We start from the raw sequence: 25,101 nt of genomic DNA on the forward strand, positions 1-25,101 counted from the left end.
TGAATGAATCTAACATATACTTGGGTCTGAGATAAGTACTAGAAATATAAAGATGAATAAGTCATGTCCCATTTCTTCAAAGGAACTAACAATCTAGCAGGAGAGGCAGACACACCACAAGAAGAGAAAGTTCCACAGCCTCAGGTATTTGCCATAGCTTCCTATGAAGAGTAAAAAAAAAGAAAGAAAAAGAAAAGTCACTTGTAACTTGAAGTGTTAACTGCTATAAAACTGTAATATTAATTAAAAATTAAAAAAAGGCTGAATGCTGGTCATAAGAGACAGATCTGGTTTCAAATTTAGGTATTGCCATTTGTTAGCTGCGTAATTATTTAACCTTTCTCAGCCTGTTTCCTAACCCATAAAAAGAAATAATATTGGTAATTACTTCACAGGGTCGTTACAAAATTAAGATAATGCATGTAAAGCACTTATATTGCCTGGCATACAGTATGTACTCAAATGTTAGCTATTAATGTTATTAACAAAATGAATCCAACTATCCCTTGAGCCTGATGCCTAATCAACAGCTAAACCTTATCAATTCTATGACCAGACACCTCTCCTATCCTTTCCTTCTTTTCATTTTCAGATCCTAACTGGTGTCTCTGATTCCAGTCTCTCTCCCTTCCAACTCAATTTACACATTTCTAAAGAATTAAATCCAAACCCCCTTAGTGTAGCACTTAAAGCACTTCATGTTTGGGCCCCAACTTACCTTTCCAATCCTATTTTCCACTACTTTCTGGACTCCACCAGTCTAGCCAAATTAAATCACTCTACTTTTCTGTACACACCACATGCTTTCCCACTACCATGCCTTGTTCATTTTATTCCCTCCTGGAATGCTCTTCCCTTCTTTACTCTCGAAAGTTCAAATCCTTTCCACCATCTTTCCAGACCTAGCTCAAATGCCAATAATGCCTTCCCTGGCCTCTCCCAAGTGAAAAAGGTGTCTTTCTCTCCTGAACACCTATAATTTTATTATATCTCTTCTATAGTAGCAATCCCTTTCAGTCATTATGTACACCACAGGCTCCCTGTTGAAGGAATCCATGTCACTTCCCATAATACTACATGCCTCATACTCAAATACATGCAGAATGAAAATTTCACAAATAGACATTAAAATTATATTTGGCCTCAATAAGAAACTTTCAGTATTGAACCAGAATATTCTGATCTAACCTGTATTACAGCTCCCTCACAAAAGGAAATTGGAACACAAAGTACTATACTTTCTAACCAGTGGTCACATTAATTTTTGTTTCAAATTTCTGGATTTAACAGACCACATATTCTTCTTTCCACTTCCAAAGTGCCCAGATTCAAACGCCTTCCATCAGAAACTTCCCTCTCTCATTATATATTTAAATTTAAAAGCTAAGTGATAGATTGTTCTTTAAAATATAGAACATAATTGTAATTCAGGACCAACTAGTTCTACCTATTAACAGGGTACAGCCAAGCTCACGAAAACACAATAATAAACAACAAGGATGATGATACCATTCTTTCCAAGTAGTTGCTGCAGCTGACTTCCTGTTTATAAGGCTCTGAGCTAATTTTCAGGCACAAGAAATAACATGTATTTGACTCATTCAACTATAGTATCATTCAGACCCTAATGGTGGGGAGGGAGTTTTAAGACAAGCAATGACATTCTGAAATCCACCACCACCTCTACCATGTCTTACTTGCTGTGTGATTATGGCCATGTCCCTGAGCTTCTCTGTGTATCATGCTTGTTCAAAAGAGTAGCTAGGTGGGGAAGGAAAACAAAAGCCTCATTGGCTTGAAATCCAAAAATATATGCAAATCTTTTGTTACAAAAGACAAAAGAATGTAAACTGAAATGTTTTTGGTGAATTCTCTTTATTATAGTAGAAGCCATCTCACCCCTCGAATACAAGTCATTATATCTGATTTCCAAATTCCTTACAGGAAGAACTGTATTAAAATCACCAAAACACATGCACTCTCCACTTCCCTTAACTGAGAGCTTCTGACTTCCAAGAAGCCAGAAGCTCAGCAGAATGTAAAGTCTAAACCAGGAAACAACTCCCGATCCAAGCTGACCAAAGAGGAAAGAGAGGTGGGTGGAGGGAGGCAGATGACAAGAAAAACTAGGCTGACCACTGCAGCCAGTCGACTCATTCACTGCTCTGGAGGGGACACACACACACCCTCCCACCCTGCGGCTGTCAGGACTGCTGTCTTGGCCCCAACACCGTTAAGAGCAGAACTCCTGAGAAGAAACTCGAGCTGCAGCTGGGGCTCCGGACCCTCGGAGTGCCTGGGCCTGGCAGACTCGGGGACAGCAGCCCGCCGTATCCAGAGCAGAGCACCCAAGACGGCCTCAGGTGTGGCCCTGGTCGTAGCCCTAGCCGGGCTCCGCGTCCCGGCAGCCTCACCCGGGCCTGTCCCCGGGACGGCCCCCGCCCCCCAGCCCGGTACCCCGGCTCACTGGCTTGGCTGATCCGCTGGATGTTGCCGCTGCACGTCTGGATGATGCTGTTGAAGTCCCGGAGCGGGGGCCCCGAGGCCCCCGGGTTCCGGTACATATCTAAGGGACCGTAGGACATGACGAGGAGCCGAGACCGACTCGCCCTGCACCGCGCTCCTACCGGAAGCAGCCGCCAGACCCGACCAGCAGGCTGACAGGGAAACCGGGAAGAGAAAGGGCGGGGAAGGGGATAAAGCTGCGTGAGCGCTAGCCCCGCCCCCTCGCAGCGCGCACACGTCCGCCCTGGCTCCCCCACATTGCGCAGGCGCTTCTGGAACTGGTGTAGGCACGGTAGCTTAGAGACGTGACGCCCTGGAGCTTGGGGATGCGGGGCGGGGCGATGACATCATACCATTGGGGCTCGGATTGGAGAATCTGAGGTGGCGGTGTTGTTTATCGCCAGGGCACGGTGACAGAAGGCAAGAATTTTTCGATTAGCATAAAATTGTACCAGATGATCTCAGCCCTAACATCCTATTCTGTTCTATTCTGAGCATTCAGGCCCAAATATGGAGAATTCGACAGCCTTGAAACCCAGATCCGTAACCAAACTCCTGAAATTCCTCACTCTGCTTCCATCCTCTAGGGCTTTGTTAGGATTTGTGGAGCACTTTTATGGTTTACAAATCACTTTCATTTCTCCCTCCACCCCTCTTCTAGTCTAAACAATAAAATGATAATAATAAGATTTCTTGAGCACGTATTATTTGTGATCCCCTCACTGCAATTCAGTTGTTCATAAGCTCTTTCACAGCAAGGGACGATGTTCTAACTATATTTTTACCTTCAGACTAGATAACGGACAATCGATTTTTTTAAATGTTGAAGTAAAGTAACTCGACAGAGCAAGCGTTATTATTTTCCCTTTTACAGTTGAGAAAGTTAAAACCATAGAGGTTAATTTGCTTTTCTGAGATTTGACTGCAAAACCCAAACACTAAGCTAATTGTATTGTCATCTTGCTATGTCCCTAAAACGCATTCTCATATTACCAAATTCATTCTCCATCTAAATCCCTCCCAAATAGCTTCTTCATCTATATCCCAAGCCAGGATTTCTTGGAGAACTAGACTCTCAAATTTTTAAAATCATTCTCTTAAGGAATTTGGACTGTATGACCTCAATGTTCCCATAGAAGACTGCATTTTGTGAGCGTATGTTAGATGGAAAGACAAGAGTAGGAGGATTTTGCTTTGGGAGGAGATCAAGATAGAGAGAAGTGAAGGGGAACTGGCAGTGTTTGTTTCCTGTATTCTCCACCCCACTTCACCCCAGTCTGCTTTGCAATCTCTGGGGAATGGCCAAGAGAGGAAGCTGCTTGTCTGTGTAGGAGGGGACCCTAGATGGGTGAATGAGCCTGCATTCAGCCTTAGAGCTTTTGTAAGCAATGCTGTCTCTATTTTTCGTTGGAGCATTTATAAGAGTAATTTTTTCTCTTTAGAAAAGGACAGACGACATTTGGGTCCTCTCATTCTGGTTATTAAAACCATACGATTTCTTAGAATCCATAGTTTTATGTCCTATCTTATAGTAAATCGTGTACATTGTACTTTTTTACCTATAAAATAGTCTTGAGAATGTTTTCATTTACATTTGATTCTATTTAAAGTGAAGTTCAGTAAAGGTATTTTTCTCCTAGGATTGAAAACATAGTGGTGGTTGTTATTGTTGGCTTCTTTCTCCAGCTAAAATAAAAAGTGGTTTTCCATCTGTGCCATGGCTATCTTGTGCTATATCTCATAGCAATACATTTGTGCCTTGCAAATACTAGATGTCAAATGAACATATATTGAATTTATACACGAATAATAAAAAATAACTATCATTTCTTAAATGCCCATCCAGGTAATGTGAACACATTTTACAAAGTTATTGGTAATACCTGAGATAAAGCCCATCTGATAAAGTGGCTTTATCTTTATATGGTCTGACAAAGTTAGGTTTATTAACTTACTGCTGCAAGGGGGACTACACACCAGAGGAATCATGGGGTATCTCACCAAGCACGGGAGAGGTAGAATTATTCCAGGATTTGGAAAGATGGAGTGTAGGTAAAATTTAAAAGAAGCAGTGTTTTTGATAGCCTCAAAGCACACCAGGCTATGTGTAAAGGGATTATCGTCAGGCCTGAGCTAACAAGAAGACTCAGAATCCTGTTTCCTTGGAAACTACAGCGTGGAGATAAATGTGGAATGCTGTATCTGGAAACCCCTTATCTGAAGCTCTGCACCTGGGTTGGAAATTGAGGCTGCTTCTCCGTGTCAAAGTAACTCAGGTCCTCCAGGCGAGAGTGGAATATTCCGTTCTTACTGATATTTCAAATAGCAAATTTTCTGAAAAAGCAGTGCTTTTAGAAAATGAGGTTTCTCAGCATTATGTCTTTTTGCTAATTGACAAAAACAGTTTTCATGGTTCGAACCCATCAAGGTGAGATTAGCTCCTAGGTAATAGAAAGGAAACTGGTCTTCTCTAGAGGTTCTGGGCACTTGCCCAGTGTCATCCAGCTATTAAATTGCAGAGCCATGATTCATACATATTCTATGATCCAGCAATTCTACTCCTACCTATATACTCAACAGATGTGCATCCATATGTGTTCCAAAAACCAAGTATAGGAAAGTTCATGACAGCATTTTTTACGACTAAGCAGCATTTCTCTGTATTAATTTTTATTGCATCATAATTAACACACAATAGAATACACAGGTATTAAGTGTTCATTTCAATGAATTTTGACATTGGTATATACCCACGTAACCACCATCTAAACTGAGAAATAGAACACTTTCACTGTTACCCAAGAAAGTTTTTCTTCAGGCTGTGTTCTTTTTTTTTTTTCTTTTAAGAGATGCTTTTCTTTTGTAAGTCACCAATGTCTTTTTTATTTTTATTTATTTATTTAAATTTATTTATTTATTTTTGGCTCCGTTGGGTCTTCGTTGCTGCGCGCAGGCTTCTCTAGTTGCGGTGAGCAGGGGCTACTCTTCGTCGGGGTGCGCAGGCTTCTCATTGCGGTGGCTTCTCTTGTTGTGGAGCATGGGCTCTAGGCGCGCGGGCTTCAGTAGTTGTGGCACACGGGCTCAGTAGTTGTGGCTCGCGGGCTCTAGAGAGCAGGCTCAGTAGTTGTGGCACACAGGCTTAGTTGCTCCGCGGCATATGGGATCTTCCCAGACCAGGGCTCGAACCGGTGTCCCCTACATTGACAGGTGGATTCTTAACCACTGCGCCACCAGGGAAGTCCAGGCTGTGTTCCTTTCTAATCAATTCTCCTCATCCGCAGAAATCACTGTCTGATTTTTATCATTACAGATTAGTTTTGCCTATTCTCAAGCTTCATCAAGAAGGGATCATACTTTATGTATTCTTTAGTGTTGGCTTATTTCAATTAATATAATGTTTTTGAGATTTATCCATGATATTGCATATGTCAGTGGTTTGGTCTTTATTGCTGACTAGTATTTTATCATATGCTCTTACTACAATTTGATTATCCATTCTGTTATTTATGGGCATTTGGATAGTTTCCAGTTCGAAGCTATTATGAAGATGGCCAGAGCAACGTTTATTTTTACAAGTTCCAAACTGGAAACAACCCAAATGTACATCAACAGTAGGATAGATAAATTGTAGTATCATAGAGCATGAAAATTAATGGCCTACTGTTATGTGAATAATGTGGGTGACCTTGTCCAAACATAATGTCTAGCAAAAGAAGCAAACAAAAATGAGTACATTCTGTATTATCCCATATTTATTAGGTTCAAAACCAGCAAAATGAATCTATATTATTAAAATTCAGAATAGCATGTAGTTCGTTTCTTGGTTTGGTTTGGTTTGGCTTTTTGCCTTGCTGTGCAGCTTACAGGATCTCAGTTTCCCGACCAGGGATTGAACACGGGCCACGGCAGTGAAAACCTGGAATCCTAAGCACTAGGCCACCATGGAACTCTCAGTTTTGAGGAAGAGAGGGAGTGACTAGGAATGGGCACATGGGATGGGCTAGGGTGCTGGTAGCAGTCTTTCTTGATCTGGGTGGTGATTATATAACTGTGTTTACTTTGTGAAAATTCATCAAGTCATACATTTGTGATGTGTGTCCTCTTCTATATATATGCTACACTTCAGTAAATACATCTCATATTTTAAAAATAAAGTATCATTATCACCAATATGACAAGCTTTCTGGGAAATGTAGGGAAGAGTCAGTGGAGAAATTCAAAGAAGTTTGCAAAGAAGTCTGTGTTAAAATTAGCACTCATCATATATTGCCAGTGGGAATGCAAACTTGTACAACCACTTGGAAAAGTTTGTCAGTTTCTTAGAAAATAAAACATAAATTTATCACGCAATCCAGCAATCCCACTGCCAGGTATTTACCCAAGAGAAATGAAAGCACATGTTCATATAAAGATGTGTATGCAAATGTGTTAGCTTTATTCATAGCAACCAAAAATTAGAAATAACTCAAATATCCGTCAGCTGCTGAATAGATAAGCAAATTGTGGTACATCTATACAATGGAAAACTTTTCAGCTATAAGAAGGAACAAACTACTGAAACACGGAATAAATTTACTTAGACGTGCAACAACATGGATGAATCTCAAATGCATATGCTAAATGAAAGAAGTCAGACATGAAAGTCTACATACTGTTTGATTCCATTTATATGACATTCTGGAAAAGGCAAGGCTATAAGGATAGAGATCAGATTAATGGCTGCCAGGGGCTGGAGCTGGGGGAGGGAACTGACTGCCAAGGGGCACAAGGGAAGTTTTTGTGCTGATGGAAATGTTCCATGTCTTGATACACAACTGCATACATCCATCAAAATCTTTTTGATCTATACACTGAGAAGGATAAATTTTACCATATGCAAATTATATCTTATTAAACTTAAAGAAAAATGGCACTCTAAGGATCAGTGTAATGAAGTGGCACGCATGAGGTGGGTAATGTGGAGTTGAAAAAATCATATAAAAGTTGTGGGTTGCGTGAATCTGGGGATAAAGTGATCTGGAGATAAAGTAACTTTGGAAGCAAAAAACAAGTGAACATATATGTTCACTCTATTTTGTCACTGTTGTTTTCTCTCTCAAGAAACAGAAAATGTCCCTGCGAACATAGCGCTGCGAGTGGCGCGCAGCGTGCGGGCCGCAGTCTGCAACCGGCGCGCCATCTCTGCGCCCAACGCGCCCTGCCCGCTGCGGCCCTGGGGACTGCGGGCGGGCGCCGTCCGGGAGCTGCGCACCGGCCCCGCTCTGCTGTCGGGTCGTAAATTCACAGACAAACATGAATGGGTAACAACAGAAAACGGTGTTGGAACAGTGGGAATCAGCAATTTTGCACAGGAAGCTTTGGGAGATGTTGTTTACTGTAGTCTGCCTGAAGTTGGGACAAAATTGATAAAACAAGAGGAATTTGGTGCTTTGGAAAGTGTGAGAGCTGCTAGTGAACTCTATTCTCTATCAGGAGAAGTAACTGAAATTAATGAAGCTCTAACAGAAAATCCAGGACTTGTCAACAAATCTTGTTATGAAGATGGTTGGCTGATCAAGATGACACTCAGTAACCCTTCAGAACTAGATGAACTAATGAGTGAAGAAGCATATGAGAAATACATAAAATCTATTGAGGAGTGAAAATGGAACCCCTAAATAAACTAGTTTGAAACAACTTAATTTAGCATAGTTGTCTTAAATTAGTGGTGGATAGATTTTTAAAAAGCAACTTTTAGCAAAAGAAACTACTTGAAACAATGTTGCCTGAAGAAAATACCCCTTAACTTCCTAATGGTTTCAGATAAACACTATGCATCTTTTTCACAACACCCTGTGATTTTTAGGCTAGTCTCCAGTTATAATACTCAGAATTCCTGAAATTATCTGTGGTAAAACTAGTTATAAAAATTATGTAATTCAAGGATAACATTGTTATCTTAACCTTATATAATATTGTAACTTGCTTACAGCCATCCCTGGATTTGGGTCAAAATACTCAATGAACTTGCCACTGGAAATAAATGACAGTGGAGAAAAGTTTGTTAGTTGTATAGTGTCCAGTGAAGAACATTACTATCTTAATTTTGCAATATACTGTGTTTGCTGGTGCTATTTTTATACAGTGAAGCAACAGCCTTGCAGGAAAATAAGAAACAGTTTAATAATAAAATATTCAACTTCTTAAAAAAAAAAAAAAAAGAAACAGAAAATGTAGATTCTGTGAAGTCTTGCATAATAATAGCTTAAAAAATCGAGTGCATACTATGTGCCAAGCACTGTTCTAGAGACTTCTACATACATTATTTAATCCTCACAACAACCCTAAGTAGAGATAGAACTCACACACAGGCAGTCTGACTTCAGAGCTAACCACAGCCTGACACAGTGTCACTTTTCAAGTAGAGTTGATAATCTGCTTCAGTGACAGCCTGACAAGCACTGGCAGGCAAAGTGGTTAATTGACTCCAGTCATAACTAAGAAATATGAACTCCTTTCCCCCAAACGCCAACTTTCATTCGTGCCTTCAAAATCTAGAGATTCACATAGTTGTTACTCAACCTTATTAGTCAAAGGTCAATGTGGTAGCCAGTCTCCAAGTTGGACCCCAGTGGTTCTGCCTCCTGATATGAATGCACATGGGTAGTCCCATTCCACATTGAATAGTGTCAGTAATTTTTTTAAATTTATTTGCTCATTTTTGGTTGCGTTGGGTCTTTGTTGCTGTGTGCAGGCTTTCTCTAGTTGCAGCGAGCAGGTGTTACTCTTTGTTGCAGTGCACGGGCTTCTCATTGTGGTGGCTTCTCTTGCTGTGGAGTACAGGCTCTAGGCGCACGGGCTTCAGTAGTTGTGGCATGCAGGTTCAGTAGTTGTGGCTCGCGGGCTCTAGAGCGCAGGCTCAGTAGTTGTGGCACACGGGCTTAGTTGCTCCATGGCTTGTGGGATCTTCTCAGATCAGGGCTCGCACCCGTGTCCCCTGCACTGGCAGGCGGATTCTTAACCACCGTGCCACCGGGAAGTCCAGTGTCAGTAATTTGTCCTCTGTAACCAATAGGGTATTGCAGAAATGATGCAGTGTGACATCCGAAGATAGACCACGAAAGACATTGCAGCTTCTGCCTTGTGCCTTGTTCTCTTAAATTCGGTTTGGTTCCAAAATCCATTCTCTATGTGGCAGATTACATATATATATATATTTTTTAATAAATTTATTTATTTTTGGCTCCGTTGGCTCTTCGTTGTTGGGTCTTTGTTGCTGAGCGCAGGCTTTCTCTAGCGGCAAGCAGGGGCTTCTCTTCGCTGTGGTGAGTGGGCTTCTCATTGGGGTGGCTTCTCTTGTTGTGGAGCTCAGGCTCTAGGTGCATGGGCTTCAGTAGTTGTGGCACATGGGCTCAGTAATTGTGGCTCGCGAGCTCTAGAGAGCAGGCTCAGTAGTTGTGGCGCACAGGCCTAGTTGCTCCGCGGCATGTGGGATCTTCCCGGACCAGGGCTCGAACCTATGTCCCCTGCATTGGCAGGTGGATTCTTAACCACTGTGCCACCAGGGAAGTCCGGCAGATTACATTTTTTTTTTTTTTTTTACATTTTTTAAAATAGCCTCCACAGTAGCTTCCATCCCACATGCTTTTCTACTTTGTCACCCTCTCATCAAGAGAAGGGATCTATGTCCCCTCCCCTTGAGTCTGGATTGACTCCTGACTGCTTTGACCAATAAAGTGCTGCAGAAGTGAGGTAATGTGACCTCTGAGGACAGGTCAGATGATGAAACACAGCTTCAGATTTGTTCACTTGTGCTTGGAGTCTTGATCCACCATGGAAGAAGTCTGATTACCTTGAGGCCACCGTGCTGGGGAAGGCTGAGTTATATATGGAGGGGCCCTACATAGGTGCTTCAGTCAGCATTACTAGACTTTGTCATCTCAGTCCAGGCACTAGATACACAAGTAAGCAGAGCCTTCAGAGAGATGATTCCAGTTCCAATAAGTTTCCTTCAGCTTTTGAATCTTCCCGGCTGAGGACCCAGACATTAAAGAACAAAGACCAGTCGTCCCCACAGTGCCCTGTCCAAATTCTTGATCAACAGAGTTTGTGGGCATATTAAAATGGTTGTTTTAAAACACTAAATTTTGGGGAGTTACCTGGCGGTCCAGTGCTTAGGACTCAGTGCTTTCACTGCCTTGGTCAGGGAGCTAAGATCCCGCAAGCCCCCGGCACAGCCAAAACAAAAAACAAACACCTAAATTTGGGGGTAATTTGTTATGCAGGAATAATAACCACAACACTCTGTTGGTCCTGACAGTTTGGACCTTCCCGAAAACGGCCCCTCCCCCAAAATCCTCAAACTGACCGTCAGCTGAAGATAGCTATACTGCAGGTAACACATGGTCTTAAACTGAAAAGGATGCAACCAAAATCCTGCTAAGTTGCTTTTAAGGTTATTTAGAGTGGTTGAAGAACTTCCTGAATAACTAGATGGTATCTTTCTCTGTTTATACTATATTCTTCCCCTACAGCGGTTTATACGGCTGTGTAAATGGATAAATTAAGGTAATTCACACAATAAATGTGGTCATAAACATAACCTACTGTCATAGTCTGTTTGGGCTGCTATAACAACATATCACAGACTGGGTAGCTTATAAACAACAGAAATTTATTTTTCACATTTCTGGCAGCTGGGAGGTTCAAGATCAAGGGGCCAGCATGGTCGCGTTCTAGTGAGGGCCCTCTTCCAGATTCATAGCTGGCACCTTCTGGCTCTGTCCTCATATGGTAGAAGGGGCAAGGGATTTCTTTGGAGCATCCTTTATGAGGGCACTAATCCCATTCATGAGGGCAGAACCTAAGCTCCTCCTAAAGGCCCCACCTCCTAATACTACCATCTCTAGGCGTTAGGATCTCAACATATGAATCTGGCGGAGAGGAGGGGGGCAATAAACATTCAGACCATAGCACCTATAAAACTATCTTTATTTAGAGAAAATAAGTTGTCATTGCACCTATAGAACAGAATGACCAGGATGTGACAGTGATAATGTCTGAAAGGCACCTGTTATTTAGAAACCTACTAGCACCAACGTTTCAAACCAATACATTCCTCTCCTTGAGAGGACATCTCAAAAACCTTTCACTCATACCTTATAAAGATTCATCCCATATTAATTTTGAGTAATAATGGTAAATATAAAATCAAGGAACAATGGTGTTGTCCAATATTCCATTAAATGGGAGCCTCATGAGGAGAGTAACTTTGTCAATTGTCTTCACTGCTGTATCCTCATTGCCTACCAGTGCTTATAACAAAGCAAGCACTTAAACTGAATAAATAAACTCAAAGAAGAAAGAGAATGATTTTATTCTCTGACAGACATAAAACTCCCTATTAGCACTGTTAGGTTTTTAATTGTTTAAATTCTACAAGCAAGACAAACTGACTCTTTTCTAGGTTGAAGGGGATTATGGGATATGTCTGTTGGTGAACCAGCAAGAAATAAATGAAAAAAAAAAAAAAAACAATTATACTTAAGTCAATATGAATTTTTATTAACACACATTTTTCAAAGTCTGTACAAACCAAAACATTCCTGTGTTTTAAAAGGTCCATTATTACAAACATACAAATAAACAAAAGGTGTTACCAAAAGTTAGCTACTCAATTTCATGGTAAAACAGTGTCATGATTTTTAAAAACCAAAATTTCAAGACTGAGGTTTCTTCCTTCCCTTTTTGGAACTTGTGGAAAGTTAGAAAATGTGTGGATTTGCTTTATATTAAATGCCAAGACCTTAAAAAAAGATTTAGTATAAAACTAAATGTGTTTTTACATTGTCACTTCATGTAACAGAATTTCTCAAGTCTTTAAAATTAAAAAAAAAAATGACTGTAACTTTTTTCACAATCTTTTCCCCATAGTCAATGTAAATGCATCTGAAAATATTATCTGACAGTTTTTTACCTAAAAGTTTCTCATTCAAAAAGTTACAAAACTATTTAGCACTGCCATTTCCCTTGCTTAGAAGGGAAAATTACATCCTCTACTAGAGTGATAGATAAGTAACATGGTCCATTGTTCCTCTTACCAGAAGGAAGCCACTCATTTCCACATCTCTGTCCAATTATGTGCATGGCTCCACTTGTGAGAATGCTCACAAATTAGAAGCATTTGCTCCTAGGAAATGCCTAGCAAGTTAAACTTACTGCTACACTTTTGGTAGACTGAGGTACAAATGTCATCTGCCCTTATGATTACCTCTAACTCTAGTACCACCCCCTACATTAATGATTCCAAGGTAGCTAGTTTTACTGTTTCATGGCACACTACACATCTCTAGTTCCTTTCACAAACATCATCTAGAGGACCTGAGAGTACGGCTAGAAAAGCAAATCTATCCTCTCACCTGGAAAAGAGAATCCATGTGCCTATTGGGTCAAGAAGGGAAAACAGGACACAGTTCAGGCTGCGGCCAAGCTGCTTTTGAGAAGCACCTGTTTTCAACACATTTCCATGAAAGGCAGGGAGTGTACAGGCTGGGGTGGGTGACGACGAGTGGGGAAAAGGTACAGTGATATCATTCTCCCAGCAGGACTTACAGTCCGTACTGAAGCAGCTCATACTAACCTCCAAAATGCTCTGTAGTCTGAATATTATCCCATTTTGAATCATGTAAAAAAAAAAAGTTACCTGAAAATGGCCCAGTATGACAACTGATATAAGTAAAGGGCATTTTGTTAAAAAGAGGTGGCAGTGTGAGAATTTAAAATCAGTCACGTAAAACAATCAAGAAAGGGGTGGGGGAGAGAAGTGTCCAGTACAACCTGGACAACCCTTCTTTCTGCCTTTACTTAGAAAGACAGACTGTCCAAATCTTTGCTACCTCCCTTAAGTATCTTCTTACATGGTCTTCCAAGAAATCCTCCAAAAGGCACTTAACTCCATACTTACATATTGAATTGTTTCACCCTAGCAATCAGTTTTTAAGACTCCAAGGTAACAAAAAAGAAAAGATCTGATTCTTTTACTAAACGCTAGAGAGTAGGACTTTTTTTTAAGAGGCATCACTTTTACAAGAAGAACAAGCTAGGCTACCATTACTCCTTTATCAAGAAAAAGTTTCTTTTTTTAAAAAATAAATAAAACTCTGGCTATACATAGTACAAAGTTCATACTTAATATACCTGGAAAAAAACCCAAGAGTATACCCTGAAGCAAAAGGTTTATTGGAGAGAAAAATTCTCTTCCACTGTACCAAGTCTTAAGGTGGCAGTTTTCAAAGTTCAGAGGGTGGCAGTGATATGTAATTAATGCCAACTATTTGCTCATGGGTATGGCAGGATGCAATGATGGACCAAAAAAAAAAAAAAAAAAAACCATTCTGCACATAACACTGAGCAGTGACCACCACACACAGAAAAAAAAGTAACAAAAGAGAGACAGACAGAGAGACAGTAGTACTGAGAGAAGGGTTGGGGGTAGATAGGGGAGTGTGAGAGAGTGAGAGAGAGAGAGAGAGAGAGAGCCTGAAACCCCAAACATTCAAGCATGCAGTCATAATACAGCACAAACCAGGTGTTTCCACTCAGCCCCACTGCAATCGCACAAAGAAGGATAACTATAATAAAACAGATTTCTTAAGAAAGCTTGAAATTCCCAGAGAACAGCTACGTTGCCACCCTAACCCAGGAATCCATTGCTATTGCCAGGAGCGTCCTTGTGGTCTCTCATGGAGAGGTTATAGCTCCTGACTTCTCTGACTTCTTGCTCTTGGACAAGGCAGCTGCCTGCTTCAGGAGCTCTCGGTTTTTGGCCTTAAAAAAAATTTAAAAAAAAATCAGTACACGCAAGACATTTTAGCAGGATAGGCTATGTTTTTCATGCAGATGCTAAGGGAGACAATGCAGAGGTCAGGAAGAGGTGAACAAATTCTAGAGACAGAAAACAACAGAAAGCTCTAGGGTTTGGTTCAGAGGGAAGAAAGTATTTGCTGGAGATTAATCAGTGTACTTCAATCTCCTGGGATCCACTATTACAAAAGGATGTTTTATGAAACACAAACGAACCATGGAGTGCCTTAATGTGCTGGATAAACAGAATTTACAATTCAGACATCTGGAATCACATCTGGTTTATCCAAAAATCAAAGAACACATTTATTAATTCCACTGTTTTTGAGGGAAAAAGATCAGAACACATCCAAGAGAAAATATTAAAAGACATCTATAAGGTGGATTAATGTGATTTGTCAATTCTCTGAGAAAAAAGAAATCTAAGAGATGATCACTTAAAATACCATCAGTTAAATAAACCAGAGTTACCATATTAAATAGGCAGAGTCACCTGCAATTGTTCTGTAACTTCTTTGTGGGTTTTCTCCATCTGGTTCATTTTGGCTCTCATCTGAGATTCTTGGTATTGAAAATCAGCCTTCAGCTCCGTGATCTGAGGGAAAAAAAGGCAGAGTGACCAGAAGAAATCTCAGTGCAATGAGAAATGTTTTGGTACCAGAGCGCTAAATGGTCTCCCAAATTAATGAAATCCAGGGCTCTCCTTAAGATTCATACCTAAATCAAAGCCAGGGAACTGTGTACCCTATTTTTTCTAATGATTTCCTGAAAATTACACAAAATCCTGAAATAGCATGTTTGATACTTAACCACTTACTAGAAGGTTTTAGATATTTCATGTATTTAATATATGCAATAATCTTTCAAATACCTCCAAATAAATCAGTGATTATAACAAATATGACTGACAGTTTGAGAGAAGCCATGAGAATAACAGCTGCTGCCATTTACTGAATTTTTACCTTGTTCCAGGCAAACTGTTTGATTATATTATTTCATTCAATCCTATGATAACCCTGTGGGAGAGTAATGTTATTCTTCCAATTTTATAGATGGGAACATCAAAGGCTTAGAAAGGGTTAAGTAAAGTGGCCAAGATCATACATATTAGCAAGTAGCAGAGCTAGAATTCAAACTCCAGGCCTTCTTCTATTGACTATGCTATTCAAGGAACACAGAGAAGAGGTATCTAAATCAGAGAAGTGATGTGTGAGCTGAGTTTTGAGGTACAAGCAGCAACTGGCACATGAGGTAAGGAAAAGGGCATCCAAGCAAAGGGAACAGTATGGGCACAGGCAGAGTGCGAGATAATTGAGAGCTTGTTCAAATGACTGATGAGAGTGTCAGGAGATGAGGCTACTGATAGGCAGGCATGATGTGGAAGAGCCTGTGTTCCAACCCAAGAGTGTGACCTTGATCCTGAAAGTTATGGGAAATAATCTACTACTCATTTTTGCTCCTTCTAAAACCCTAACTTTGTGGGAATTCCCCGGCGGTCCAGTGGTTAGGACTCAGCGCTTTCACTGCCCTGGTCCAGGTTCAACCCCTGGTGGGGGAACTAAGATCCCGCAATTGCAAAGCACTAGAAACAAGTGTTCATTTTGTCTCTATTTTGCAAAAATCCTTTTATGTGTCATTCTGATCTAGTTCATGAAGAAAATATACTTGGGCCTGCTTTCATCTGACAGTCATGCAGTAAATTGGAAAGAATATTGGTCTCTTCCTATGAATCTCCACCTTACTAGCAGAGTAGAAACATAGCACAGTAGAAACAGTAGGGTCAGAAAGATTTGGGTTCATTCCATTGTTCTGCCTGATTCGGACATTTAATTTGGTCGTTTAATCCTCTTGGGTCCACTTCCTCATCTGTAAGATGAGGTAGAAATCAGATGCAAAGAATGCACGTAAAGATTTTAACATTATAAATGTCTTTGTTAGCCATTCAGAATGAATCATAGCATTCCAAACACAGTGCAAAACAACATACAGCCTCAGGAAGAAAACAGAGCTAGAGGAAGGGACTGGAACCCTAAGGGGGAAAATACTGAAGGTACTTACTGTTCATCTATGAAATGATGATAATAATAACTCCTACTTCAAAGTGTTGTTATGGGGATAAATGAGTTAGTATATATAAGCACTTAGAATGGGGTCAGGCACACAGTAAGCATCCAAAAAAGTTAGCTATTATTTTTATTGTTATTAAAATATTAAGGCAAAAATGAGATATTCTCTAACAATCTGAAAATAAGAAATAATAGATATGAATCAGAACAAAGACATAAAAAATTCCCCTAAAGAGGGGAAGATGACTCTTAGACCAGAATAAGGCTTTACTGAAGATATTAATGAGCTCAAAGAGTAGGTCACTCAGGAAGGGAGATGTCAGCAATAGAAACAAAGTGATGTAGTCACAGAGGAAGGCCTACCTGAACACTGTCCAGGGAGGAAAGAGACCTGGTCCACATATTTTGAGTATTACTGTCCCCTGGACACAGCCATCTCAATAATAGAGACGGAGGCATCAGGTTCCCCTAGTCTGAGAGCACTAAAAATTCCAATTGTGTAACTACTTCCTCTTGTCCCAACTCCATGCTCATTCAGCACCCTCTGATTATAAGCTTCCTCGATAGCTTATGCTGAGAAGAGTAGTACTCTGTTATATTAAGAGGCAGACATTATAGTTGTGAATTAAGAGGCAGATATTAGGGCTTCCCTGGTGGCGCAGTGGTTGAGAATCCGCCTGCCAATGCAGGGGACACGGGTTCGAGCCCTGGCCCGGAAAGATCCCACATGCCGTGGAGCAACTAAGCCCGTGCCCCACAGCTACTGAGCCTGTGCCCTAGAGCCCGCGAGCCACAACTATTGAGCCCGTGTGCTGCAACTTACTGAAGCCCGCGCACCTAGAGCCCGTGCTCTGCAACAAGAGAAGCCACTGCAATGAGAAGCCCGTGCACCACAACGAAGAGTAGCCCCCCGATCTCCACAACTAGAGAAAGCCCACATGCAGCAATGAAGACCCAACGCAGCCAAAAATAAATAAATAAAATAATAAATAAATTTTTAAACAAATTAAAAAAAAAAAAAGAGGCAGACATTATAGTTTTACACATCATCTCTGTAAGCTTGGTCAACATCGGTCCTCCCTTAGAAGTGGAAGCTTCCTCCAAATGCAGGAAAGAAAAGTCAACTTTTGGGACTTCCCTGGTGGCACAGTGGTTAAGAATCCACCTGCCAATGCAGGGGACACGGGTTCAAGCCCTGGCCCGGAAAGATCCCACATGCCGTGGAGCAACTAAGCCCGTGCCCCACAGCTACTGAGCCTGAGCCTGTGCCCTAGAGCCCGCGAGCCACAACTATTGAGCCCATGTGCTGCAACTTACTGAAGCCCGCGCACCTAGAGCCCGTGCTCTGCAACAAGAGAAGCCACTGCAATGAGAAGCCTGCGCACCACAACGAAGAGTAGCCCCCCGATCTCCACAACTAGAGAAAGCCCACGTGCAGCAATGAAGACCCAACGCAGCCAAAAATAAATAAATAAAATAATAAATAAATTTTTTAAAAAATTAAAAAAAAAAAAAAGAGGCAGACATTATAGTTTTACACATCATCTCTGTAAGCTTGGTCAACATCGGTCCTCCCTTAGAAGTGGAAGCTTCCTCCAAATGCAGGAAAGAAAAATCAACTTTTGGGACTTCCCTGGTGGCGCAGTGGTTAAGAATCCACCTGCCAATGCAGGGGGACACGGGTTCGAGCCCTGGTCCGGGAAGATCCCACATGCCACGGAGCAACTAAGCCCGTGCGCCACAACTACTGAGCCTGCGCTCTAGAGCCCACGAGCCACAACTACTGAGCCCATATGCCACAACTACTGAAGCCCGTGTGCAAGAGAGAAACCACGCAACAAGAGAGAAGCCACCGCAATGAGAAGCCCATGTACCGCAACAAAGAGTAGCCCCTGCTCACCGCAACTAGAGAAAGCCCGCGCGCAGCAACGAAGACCCAACGCAGCCAAAGATAAATAAATAAATTTATAAAAAAAACAAAAACAAAAAAACAGTTAGCATCATGCCCTGCACCACATATCTTACCCACCTGTCTCACTCTGACCTGAGAAGCACTAACTAAACAGTACCTTCTTCTCTTTCTCTAAAATCATTTGATCCTTTTGATGCAGCATCTTCTTCAGAGTGGCTACTTCTTCCTTCAGTTGGGCAATGATGACAAAGTGGTCAGTGCCTGGTGAGTCCAGAGCCAGGTCTGGGGAAAAGCTGAGTGGAAAAATGGAGGGGGAAAAAATCAGTTGGATTGATAAACTTTTTTCTACCTGAGTTCACATCGTAGCCACTTGACTGCAAGTGCAAGAGCAGGAGCAACTACTTGAATTCCCAGCATCAAGCAAAATACACACCTGACTTGACAGTATTTGCTAAACTCCACAGGCAAGGTGGCCATCAGATAACTATACCAACCAAAGCCACAACCCGCAGCATTCCTGCAGCATCTTTGCTCACATTCAGAACTGAAATAAATGCCTTCTCACAAGAGCCAAGGATATTCTGTTCCAGGTTCATTGAAGATCTCCGGTTATTTATGGGTGAGAGTCATAATTTTTTTTGTGATTAGGTAATTTCCCTAGAATCTGGATAAATTATCAATTGTAAGTTCATGTGTTTTTCTTTAAAGCTCCCCATAGAGTTTCTGACTCATTGTTTTCTGCTCCAAAGCCCATGATGTGGTGCAGCTGCTGTGTTCCACCCCAGGAGCAGTCTTTTTAAAAAGTGATAGAAAGAAGATGAAATTAATAGGAAAGAAGCTAACTTCCCCCACTACAACTGGCCTGTTCATTGCCACTTCCAACATCAAGAATTCTGCGATATTTAGTTAGGAAAAGAACAAAGAGGTGGCACACTGCAAAGTCACACCACAACCTGGGGTTTTCAACAGATTCCTCCCAGTAATAGTCTCTGAGCACTACATTTCGTCAAGTACCAGGTGAACTCCATCCTTTTAGTAGAGTCTCTTAACCAGGACAAGTTTCAGGGAATCTGTAAAGCTCTGAAACTGTATGTACAGTTCTATGTATGCATACAATGGATGGTTTCTAGGGTGAGGATCCATAGCTTTCTTAGGCTGGTCAGAGGTGTCTTAGACCCAAACAAGTTAAGGAATCACTGCCAAAAGAGTCAACTCCTGCCCTTCTCTACAGACTTCCCAAAGGAAGCTCTTTACTTTTCCCAGGGCAACCTTTAAAGTAAAACACAAACCTGTTTTTCCTAATGGATACTGCAATACTGATTCCCAACTCCCTATATCAATATAGCAACTACTCTAGATACCCCTTGCTGTTGGTTATTTCCTACATCTTAAACAACATCTAATAACTAGTAATTCTCTACACAGGTAGAAACTCCAAATAACAAGGTGAACCACTGGACAAACTTCCTCATAGTTACCAAGTCAAACATTTCTATGGCTAGAATGGGAAGACACACTCCATTGATAAGAATATTCCCCCTCAGTCTACACGAAGCATATGAGAAGAATGTCAGAGGAAGAATGGATAACTGCTTTTCTAACTGATAAACATGCAGAATTACTGGGTAACAAAAAGTAAATGTAAAATAATAAAACAAGGCATGCAGGAGAAAATATTGAAAGGACCCATCACTGTCTCCACCAGTCTTCATGCTCACCAAGGGACTGTCTTCCCTCAACCCAACAGAATCTAGGTAAACCCATAACCAGAGCAACAAATGAAATGGAGTAATGGGCTAGTATAAATAACTTCTTCTTGTCCTCACAGCTCCTAATACTCTGCTCTACCTGCTTCTTTTATTTTTAACTTAAATATAGTTGACGTACAGTATTATGTTAGTTTCATACATAATGATTTGACATTTGCATATATCATGATCACCGTAAGTCTAGTAAACATCTGTCCCCATATAACATTATTATATTATTGACCATATTCTTTATGCTGTATATTACATCCCCGTGACTTACTGATTATATAACTGGAGGTCTATACCTCTTAATCTCCTTCAACCTATTTTGCCCATCCTCCACCCCCACCCTTCTGACAACTACCTGTTTGTTCTCTGTACCTACGAGCATGTTTTCATTTTGCTTTGTTTTGTTTTTTAGATTCACAGATACATGAGATCATGCAGTATTGGTCTTTCTCCAACTTATTTCATTTAGCATAATACCCTCTAGATCCATCCATATTGTTGCAAACAGCAAGATTTCATTTTTTATGGATGAGTAATATTCCAGTGTGTGCGTGTGTGTGTGTGTGTGTGTGTGTATGTGTACACACACACACACACATCATAGCTTCTTTATCCATTTGTCTATCAATGGCCACTTAGGTTGTGTTCATTATCTTGGCTATTGTAACTAATGCTACAATGAACGTTGGGGTGTATATATCTTTTTGAATTAGTATTTTTGTTTTCTTTGGATAAATACCTAGAAGTGAAATTGCTGGATCATATGGCAGTACTATTTTTAATTTTTTGAGGAACCTCCACACTAGTGGCTGCACCAACTTACAATCCCACCAACAGTGCATAAGGGTTCTATTTTCTCCACATCCTCATCTTGTTGTTTGTTGTCTTTCTGATAGTCATTCTGACAGGTGTGAGGCGGTATCTCATCGTGGTTTTGATTTGCATTTCCCTGATGATTAGTGATGTTGAACATTTTTTCATGTGACTGTAGGCCACCTGTATGTCTTCTTTGGAAAAACGTCTATTCAGGCCCTCTGCCCATTTTTTTTTTTGGGGGGGGGATAAACTTTATTTGTTTGTTTGTTTATTTATTTATTTATTTTTGGCTGCATTGGGTCTTCGTTGCTGCATGCAGGCTTTCTCTAGTGTGTCAAGCGGGGGCTACTCTTAGTTGCGGTGCGTGGGCTTCTCATTGCGGTGGCTTTTCTTGTTGTGGAGCATGGGCTCTGTGGCGGGCGGGCTTCAGTAGTTGTGGCACGTGAGCTCAGTAGTTGTGGCTCGCGGGCTCTAGAGTGCAGGTTCAGTAGTTGTGGTGCACAGGCTTAGTTGCTCCGCGGCATGTGGGATCTTCCTGGACCAGGGCTTGAACCCATGTCCCCTGCATTGCCAGGCTGATTCTTTTTTTTTCTTTTTTTGGTTGTGTTGGGTCTTCATTGCTGTGCATGGGCTTTCTCTAGTTGTGGAGAGCAGGGGCTACTCTTTGTTGAGGCGCGCAGGCTTCTCATTGGGGTGGCTTCTCTTGTTGTGGACCACAGGCTCTAGGCACGTGGGCTTCAGTAGTTGTGGCACACAGGCTCAGTAGTTGTGGCTCACGGGCTCTAGAGCACAGGCTCAGTAGTTGTGGCACACAGGCTTAGCTGCTCCGCGGCACATGGGATCTTCCCAGACCAGGGATCGAACCTGTGTCCCCTGCATTGGCAGGCAGATTCTTATCCACTGCACCACCAGGGAAGCCCGCCAGGCTGATTCTTAACCACTTCACCACCAGGGAAGTCCCCTCTGCCCATTTTTAAATAGAACTGTTTGCTTTTTTGATGTTGAGATATATGAATTTTTTGTGCATTTTTGGATATTAACCCCTTATTGGATATATCGTTTGCAAATATCTTCTCCCATTGAGTGGGTTGCCTTTTCATCTTATGGATAGTTTCCTTCATTGTGCAAAAGCTTTTTAGTCTGAGGTAGTCTTATTTGTTTACTTTTGCTTTTGTTTCCCTTGCCTGAGGATACATATCCAAAAAACATTGCTAAGACCAATGTCAAAGAGCATACTGTCAATGTTTTCTTCTAGGAGTTTAATGCTTTCAGGTCTTCCATTTAAGTCTTTAATCTATTTTGAGTTATTTTTGTAAATAGTGTGAGAAAGTAGTCCAGTTTGATTCTTTTGCATGTAGCTGTCTAATTTTCCCAACACCATTTAGTGAAAAGGCTGTCTTTTCCCCACTATATATTCTTGCCTCTTTTGTTGTAGATTAATTGCTCATATAAGTGTGGGTTTATTTCTGGACTCTCTATTCTGTTCCATCAGTCCATGTGTCTGTTTTTGTGCCAATACCATACTGTTTTGATTACTGCAGCTTTGTAGTACAGTTTGAAATCAGAAAGCGTGACACCTCCAACTTTGTTCTTCATACTCAAGATTGCTTTGGCTCTACCTGCTTCTTGAGGGGGGATTCTTCCTATACCAATAAATCGTTGACAAAACTAGTTGTCTTTCCTGTGTTAGGTCCTGACCTCTCTAACTCTGTAACTCCTGATTAATAAGGACTGCTGGGTATCAAAATGAAAAAAGATGGCTAGGTTACCGAGGCAGAAAATCAAATCCAGTCTCCTTCTAAATACCTCCAAAGACAGGGAACTCACTGTTTCTCCAGGAAGCTTCTTGTCTTTTCCAAAAGCTTAAGAGAACATCTTTCCTCAGGTTGAGCCAAAACCTGCCTCCCTATCAGTCCCATCCATTAGTCCTGGGTCTGTCCTCAAAGGCCACACAGAGTAAGTCTAATCTTTCAGGCATATTTCAGAGGGAGAATAAAATAAAACTATAGGGAAAGGAAAAGAATGTCCTTTAGAAACAATAAACCACAAGGTGTGCCTGGAGGTCACCCACTGCTTTTATTGCCCATAGAACAATAAACAAATATGATCAAAAAGTGCATTTCTCAGGGAAGGAAAGCTAGAAATGAACTCGGATTTTCTTCAAATTGAAGAGTTTTTGTTACAATTTCGACAAACTATAAAATATTGAGATGGAGGCTGTGAATTTTATAGGATACTAAAAAATAAAAAGACTAAGGCATTTTATAAGTATAAAACCATGAGAAAAATGGTTTTATTTAAAAAAAAACCCTAAAGTAATGGGTTCTCTCTGTATGATATGGAAGGCTAATAAATAAAGAAAAAGAAGAGAAAAAATAATCAAATATTCCTCGATATTTAAAAAATAAATAAGAGGACTTCCCTGATGGTCCAGTGGTTACGACTCCACACTTCCACTGCAGGGGGCGCGGGTTCCATCCCTGGCTGGGAAACTAAGATCCCAAATGCCGTGCAGTGCGGCCAAAAAAAAAAAAAATAAGAGAGGAGAATATGGTAGTATAGAAAGGTCAATGGAAAACTGTTACAGAGCAACCTGCAGAAGACATGAGGGGATAAAAATGAAAGAATAAAAGCATAAATTTAAAAGTATATGGATATTACGTGTGGCTGATTCACTTTGCTGTACAGCAGAAACTAATACAACATTGTAAAAAATACAAGTAAAATACATGTTAAAAAAAAAAGTATATGGATATTTTAAGAGTGGGACAAGCAAAGTGGATTGTGATTAATTAAAAACTGGGAGGCAGTCACAATAGATAGTTAAGAAACAAAACTGGTAACATTTACTATAGAACTGAATTAAAAATGGATACTCAGGAAAAAATTTTTGGTTTGCATGACATTAAAAAAAGGACTGTTAAAAAAAGTCTTGTCAGAATGTTTTCAAAGTGAAGGAAAAGCAAGGAAAAAAACCACAAAAAGTAAAAAGAAAAGGAAAAATGTAATTTACCTGGTATATGAACTTTTAAAAGACAGAAATGCAAACAAGTGGAATAGATTGTTAAGATTGCTAATGCAGGAACATTCAAATGGAACTTGTATATGTATGAAAATAATTTTTTTGGCAGCAGCAAAAATTTTTCCAAATTTTCAAGTTATTAGGATAAGTTTTTTTTTTTAAGCTTTTTTTTTTTTAATTATTTATTTATTTTTGGCTGTGTTGGGTCTTCGTTTCTGTGCGAGGGCTTTCTCCAGTTGCGGCAAGCGGGGGCCACTCTTCATCGCAGTGCGTGGGCCTCTCACTATCACGGCCTCTCTTGTTGCGGAGCACAAGCTTCAGACGCGCAGGCTCAGTAATTGTGGCTCACGGGCCCAGTTGCTCCGCGGCATGTGGGATCTTCCCAGACCAGAGCTCGAACCCGTGTCCCCTGCATTGGCAGGCAGATTCTCAACCACTGCGCCACCAGGGAAGCCCAGGATAAGTTATTTTTTTTAATTACCATGTACATTTAAAGAAGAAATTATTTTTAAAGATCTTTCCCAGAGGACATTATGAAAGACCATGCAACCTAAGTTAAGGATTGGCATCCTACTTGAGGAAAACAATCATTGCTGGTAACTGGATGCAATAAAACACTGAGCAGAAAGTTTAAGTCTTTGGCTTGGTGTATCCATAGCAAAAGTCAGCAAGAATAGTGGCAGTATCTCAAGAACAAAATGAGCTAATAGAAGGCAAACTTTAAGGACTGTTGGTTAAACTAAAGGTTAAACTAAATGAGCTTTTTCCAGGTCATTCAAACACAGCCTGCGTCACAAATAGCACAAAACAGAAATGATGACTCTAAAGGCTGTGGGTCTTGGCTTAGGCCTTTATAAAGCAGGGCATTCAGAATGGTTCACTCTTTAAAAAGTAGTTTTTACAGGATCATGCATCCTGGCAGAGGTGATGGGACAATCAGTGCCACATCTTATTTTCTTCAGAATGGTCAAACTAGCTGCTCAGAGAACAAACAATAAAGCTGACCAGAAAGATGGTCTTTATGGTTCCTTCCCCTACGTAATCAGAATATCTAAATTAAGCATTTCTAGAAGGATCAATTCAAGAAGTTTAAAGTCACTAATACTAGCATTAAAAAGACAGCTTGCAGAGTCTCAAATCAAGTTAATGAAAAAGCCTACTTCATAGTCGCTGTGTACC

At 40.8% G+C, this 25,101-nt stretch overlaps 2 protein-coding genes and 1 pseudogene across 5 annotated transcripts in view; 1 reads left to right on the forward strand and 2 right to left on the reverse strand.

The window, feature by feature from the left end:
• STX12 (syntaxin 12) overlaps positions 1-2,718 on the reverse strand; it is a 34,309-nt gene extending 31,591 nt beyond the window's left edge. For 2 of the 3 annotated variants that reach the window (XM_082348655.1, XM_082348654.1), the window contains exon 1: positions 2,468-2,718. In XM_082348655.1, coding sequence (XP_082204781.1) covers positions 2,468-2,585 — 118 coding nt within the window. In that variant the 5' untranslated portion in view covers positions 2,586-2,718. Of the gene's footprint in view, positions 1-39; positions 162-2,467 lie in introns of all 3 variants that reach the window. The other variant, XM_082348656.1, reaches the window with a different exon arrangement.
• Positions 2,719-2,858: 140 nt separating this feature from the next.
• On the forward strand, positions 2,859-8,709 carry LOC309608531 (glycine cleavage system H protein, mitochondrial pseudogene; annotated as a pseudogene). Its single transcript has one exon. The product of its transcript is annotated as a glycine cleavage system H protein, mitochondrial pseudogene (transcript).
• Positions 8,710-12,021: 3,312 nt separating this feature from the next.
• FAM76A (family with sequence similarity 76 member A) overlaps positions 12,022-25,101 on the reverse strand; it is a 28,754-nt gene continuing 15,674 nt past the window's right edge. The window contains exons 6-8 of the mRNA XM_082348640.1: positions 18,482-18,617; positions 14,840-14,941; positions 12,022-14,310 (exon numbers count right to left, since the gene is read on the reverse strand). Of these exons, the coding sequence (XP_082204766.1) occupies positions 14,224-14,310; positions 14,840-14,941; positions 18,482-18,617 (325 nt within the window). The 3' untranslated portion in view covers positions 12,022-14,223. The remainder of the gene's footprint in view (positions 14,311-14,839; positions 14,942-18,481; positions 18,618-25,101) is intronic.

This window comes from Balaenoptera borealis, assembly GCF_965194805.1.
Source record: "Balaenoptera borealis genome assembly, chromosome: 1".
NCBI classification, from domain to species: Eukaryota; Metazoa; Chordata; class Mammalia; order Artiodactyla; family Balaenopteridae; genus Balaenoptera; species Balaenoptera borealis.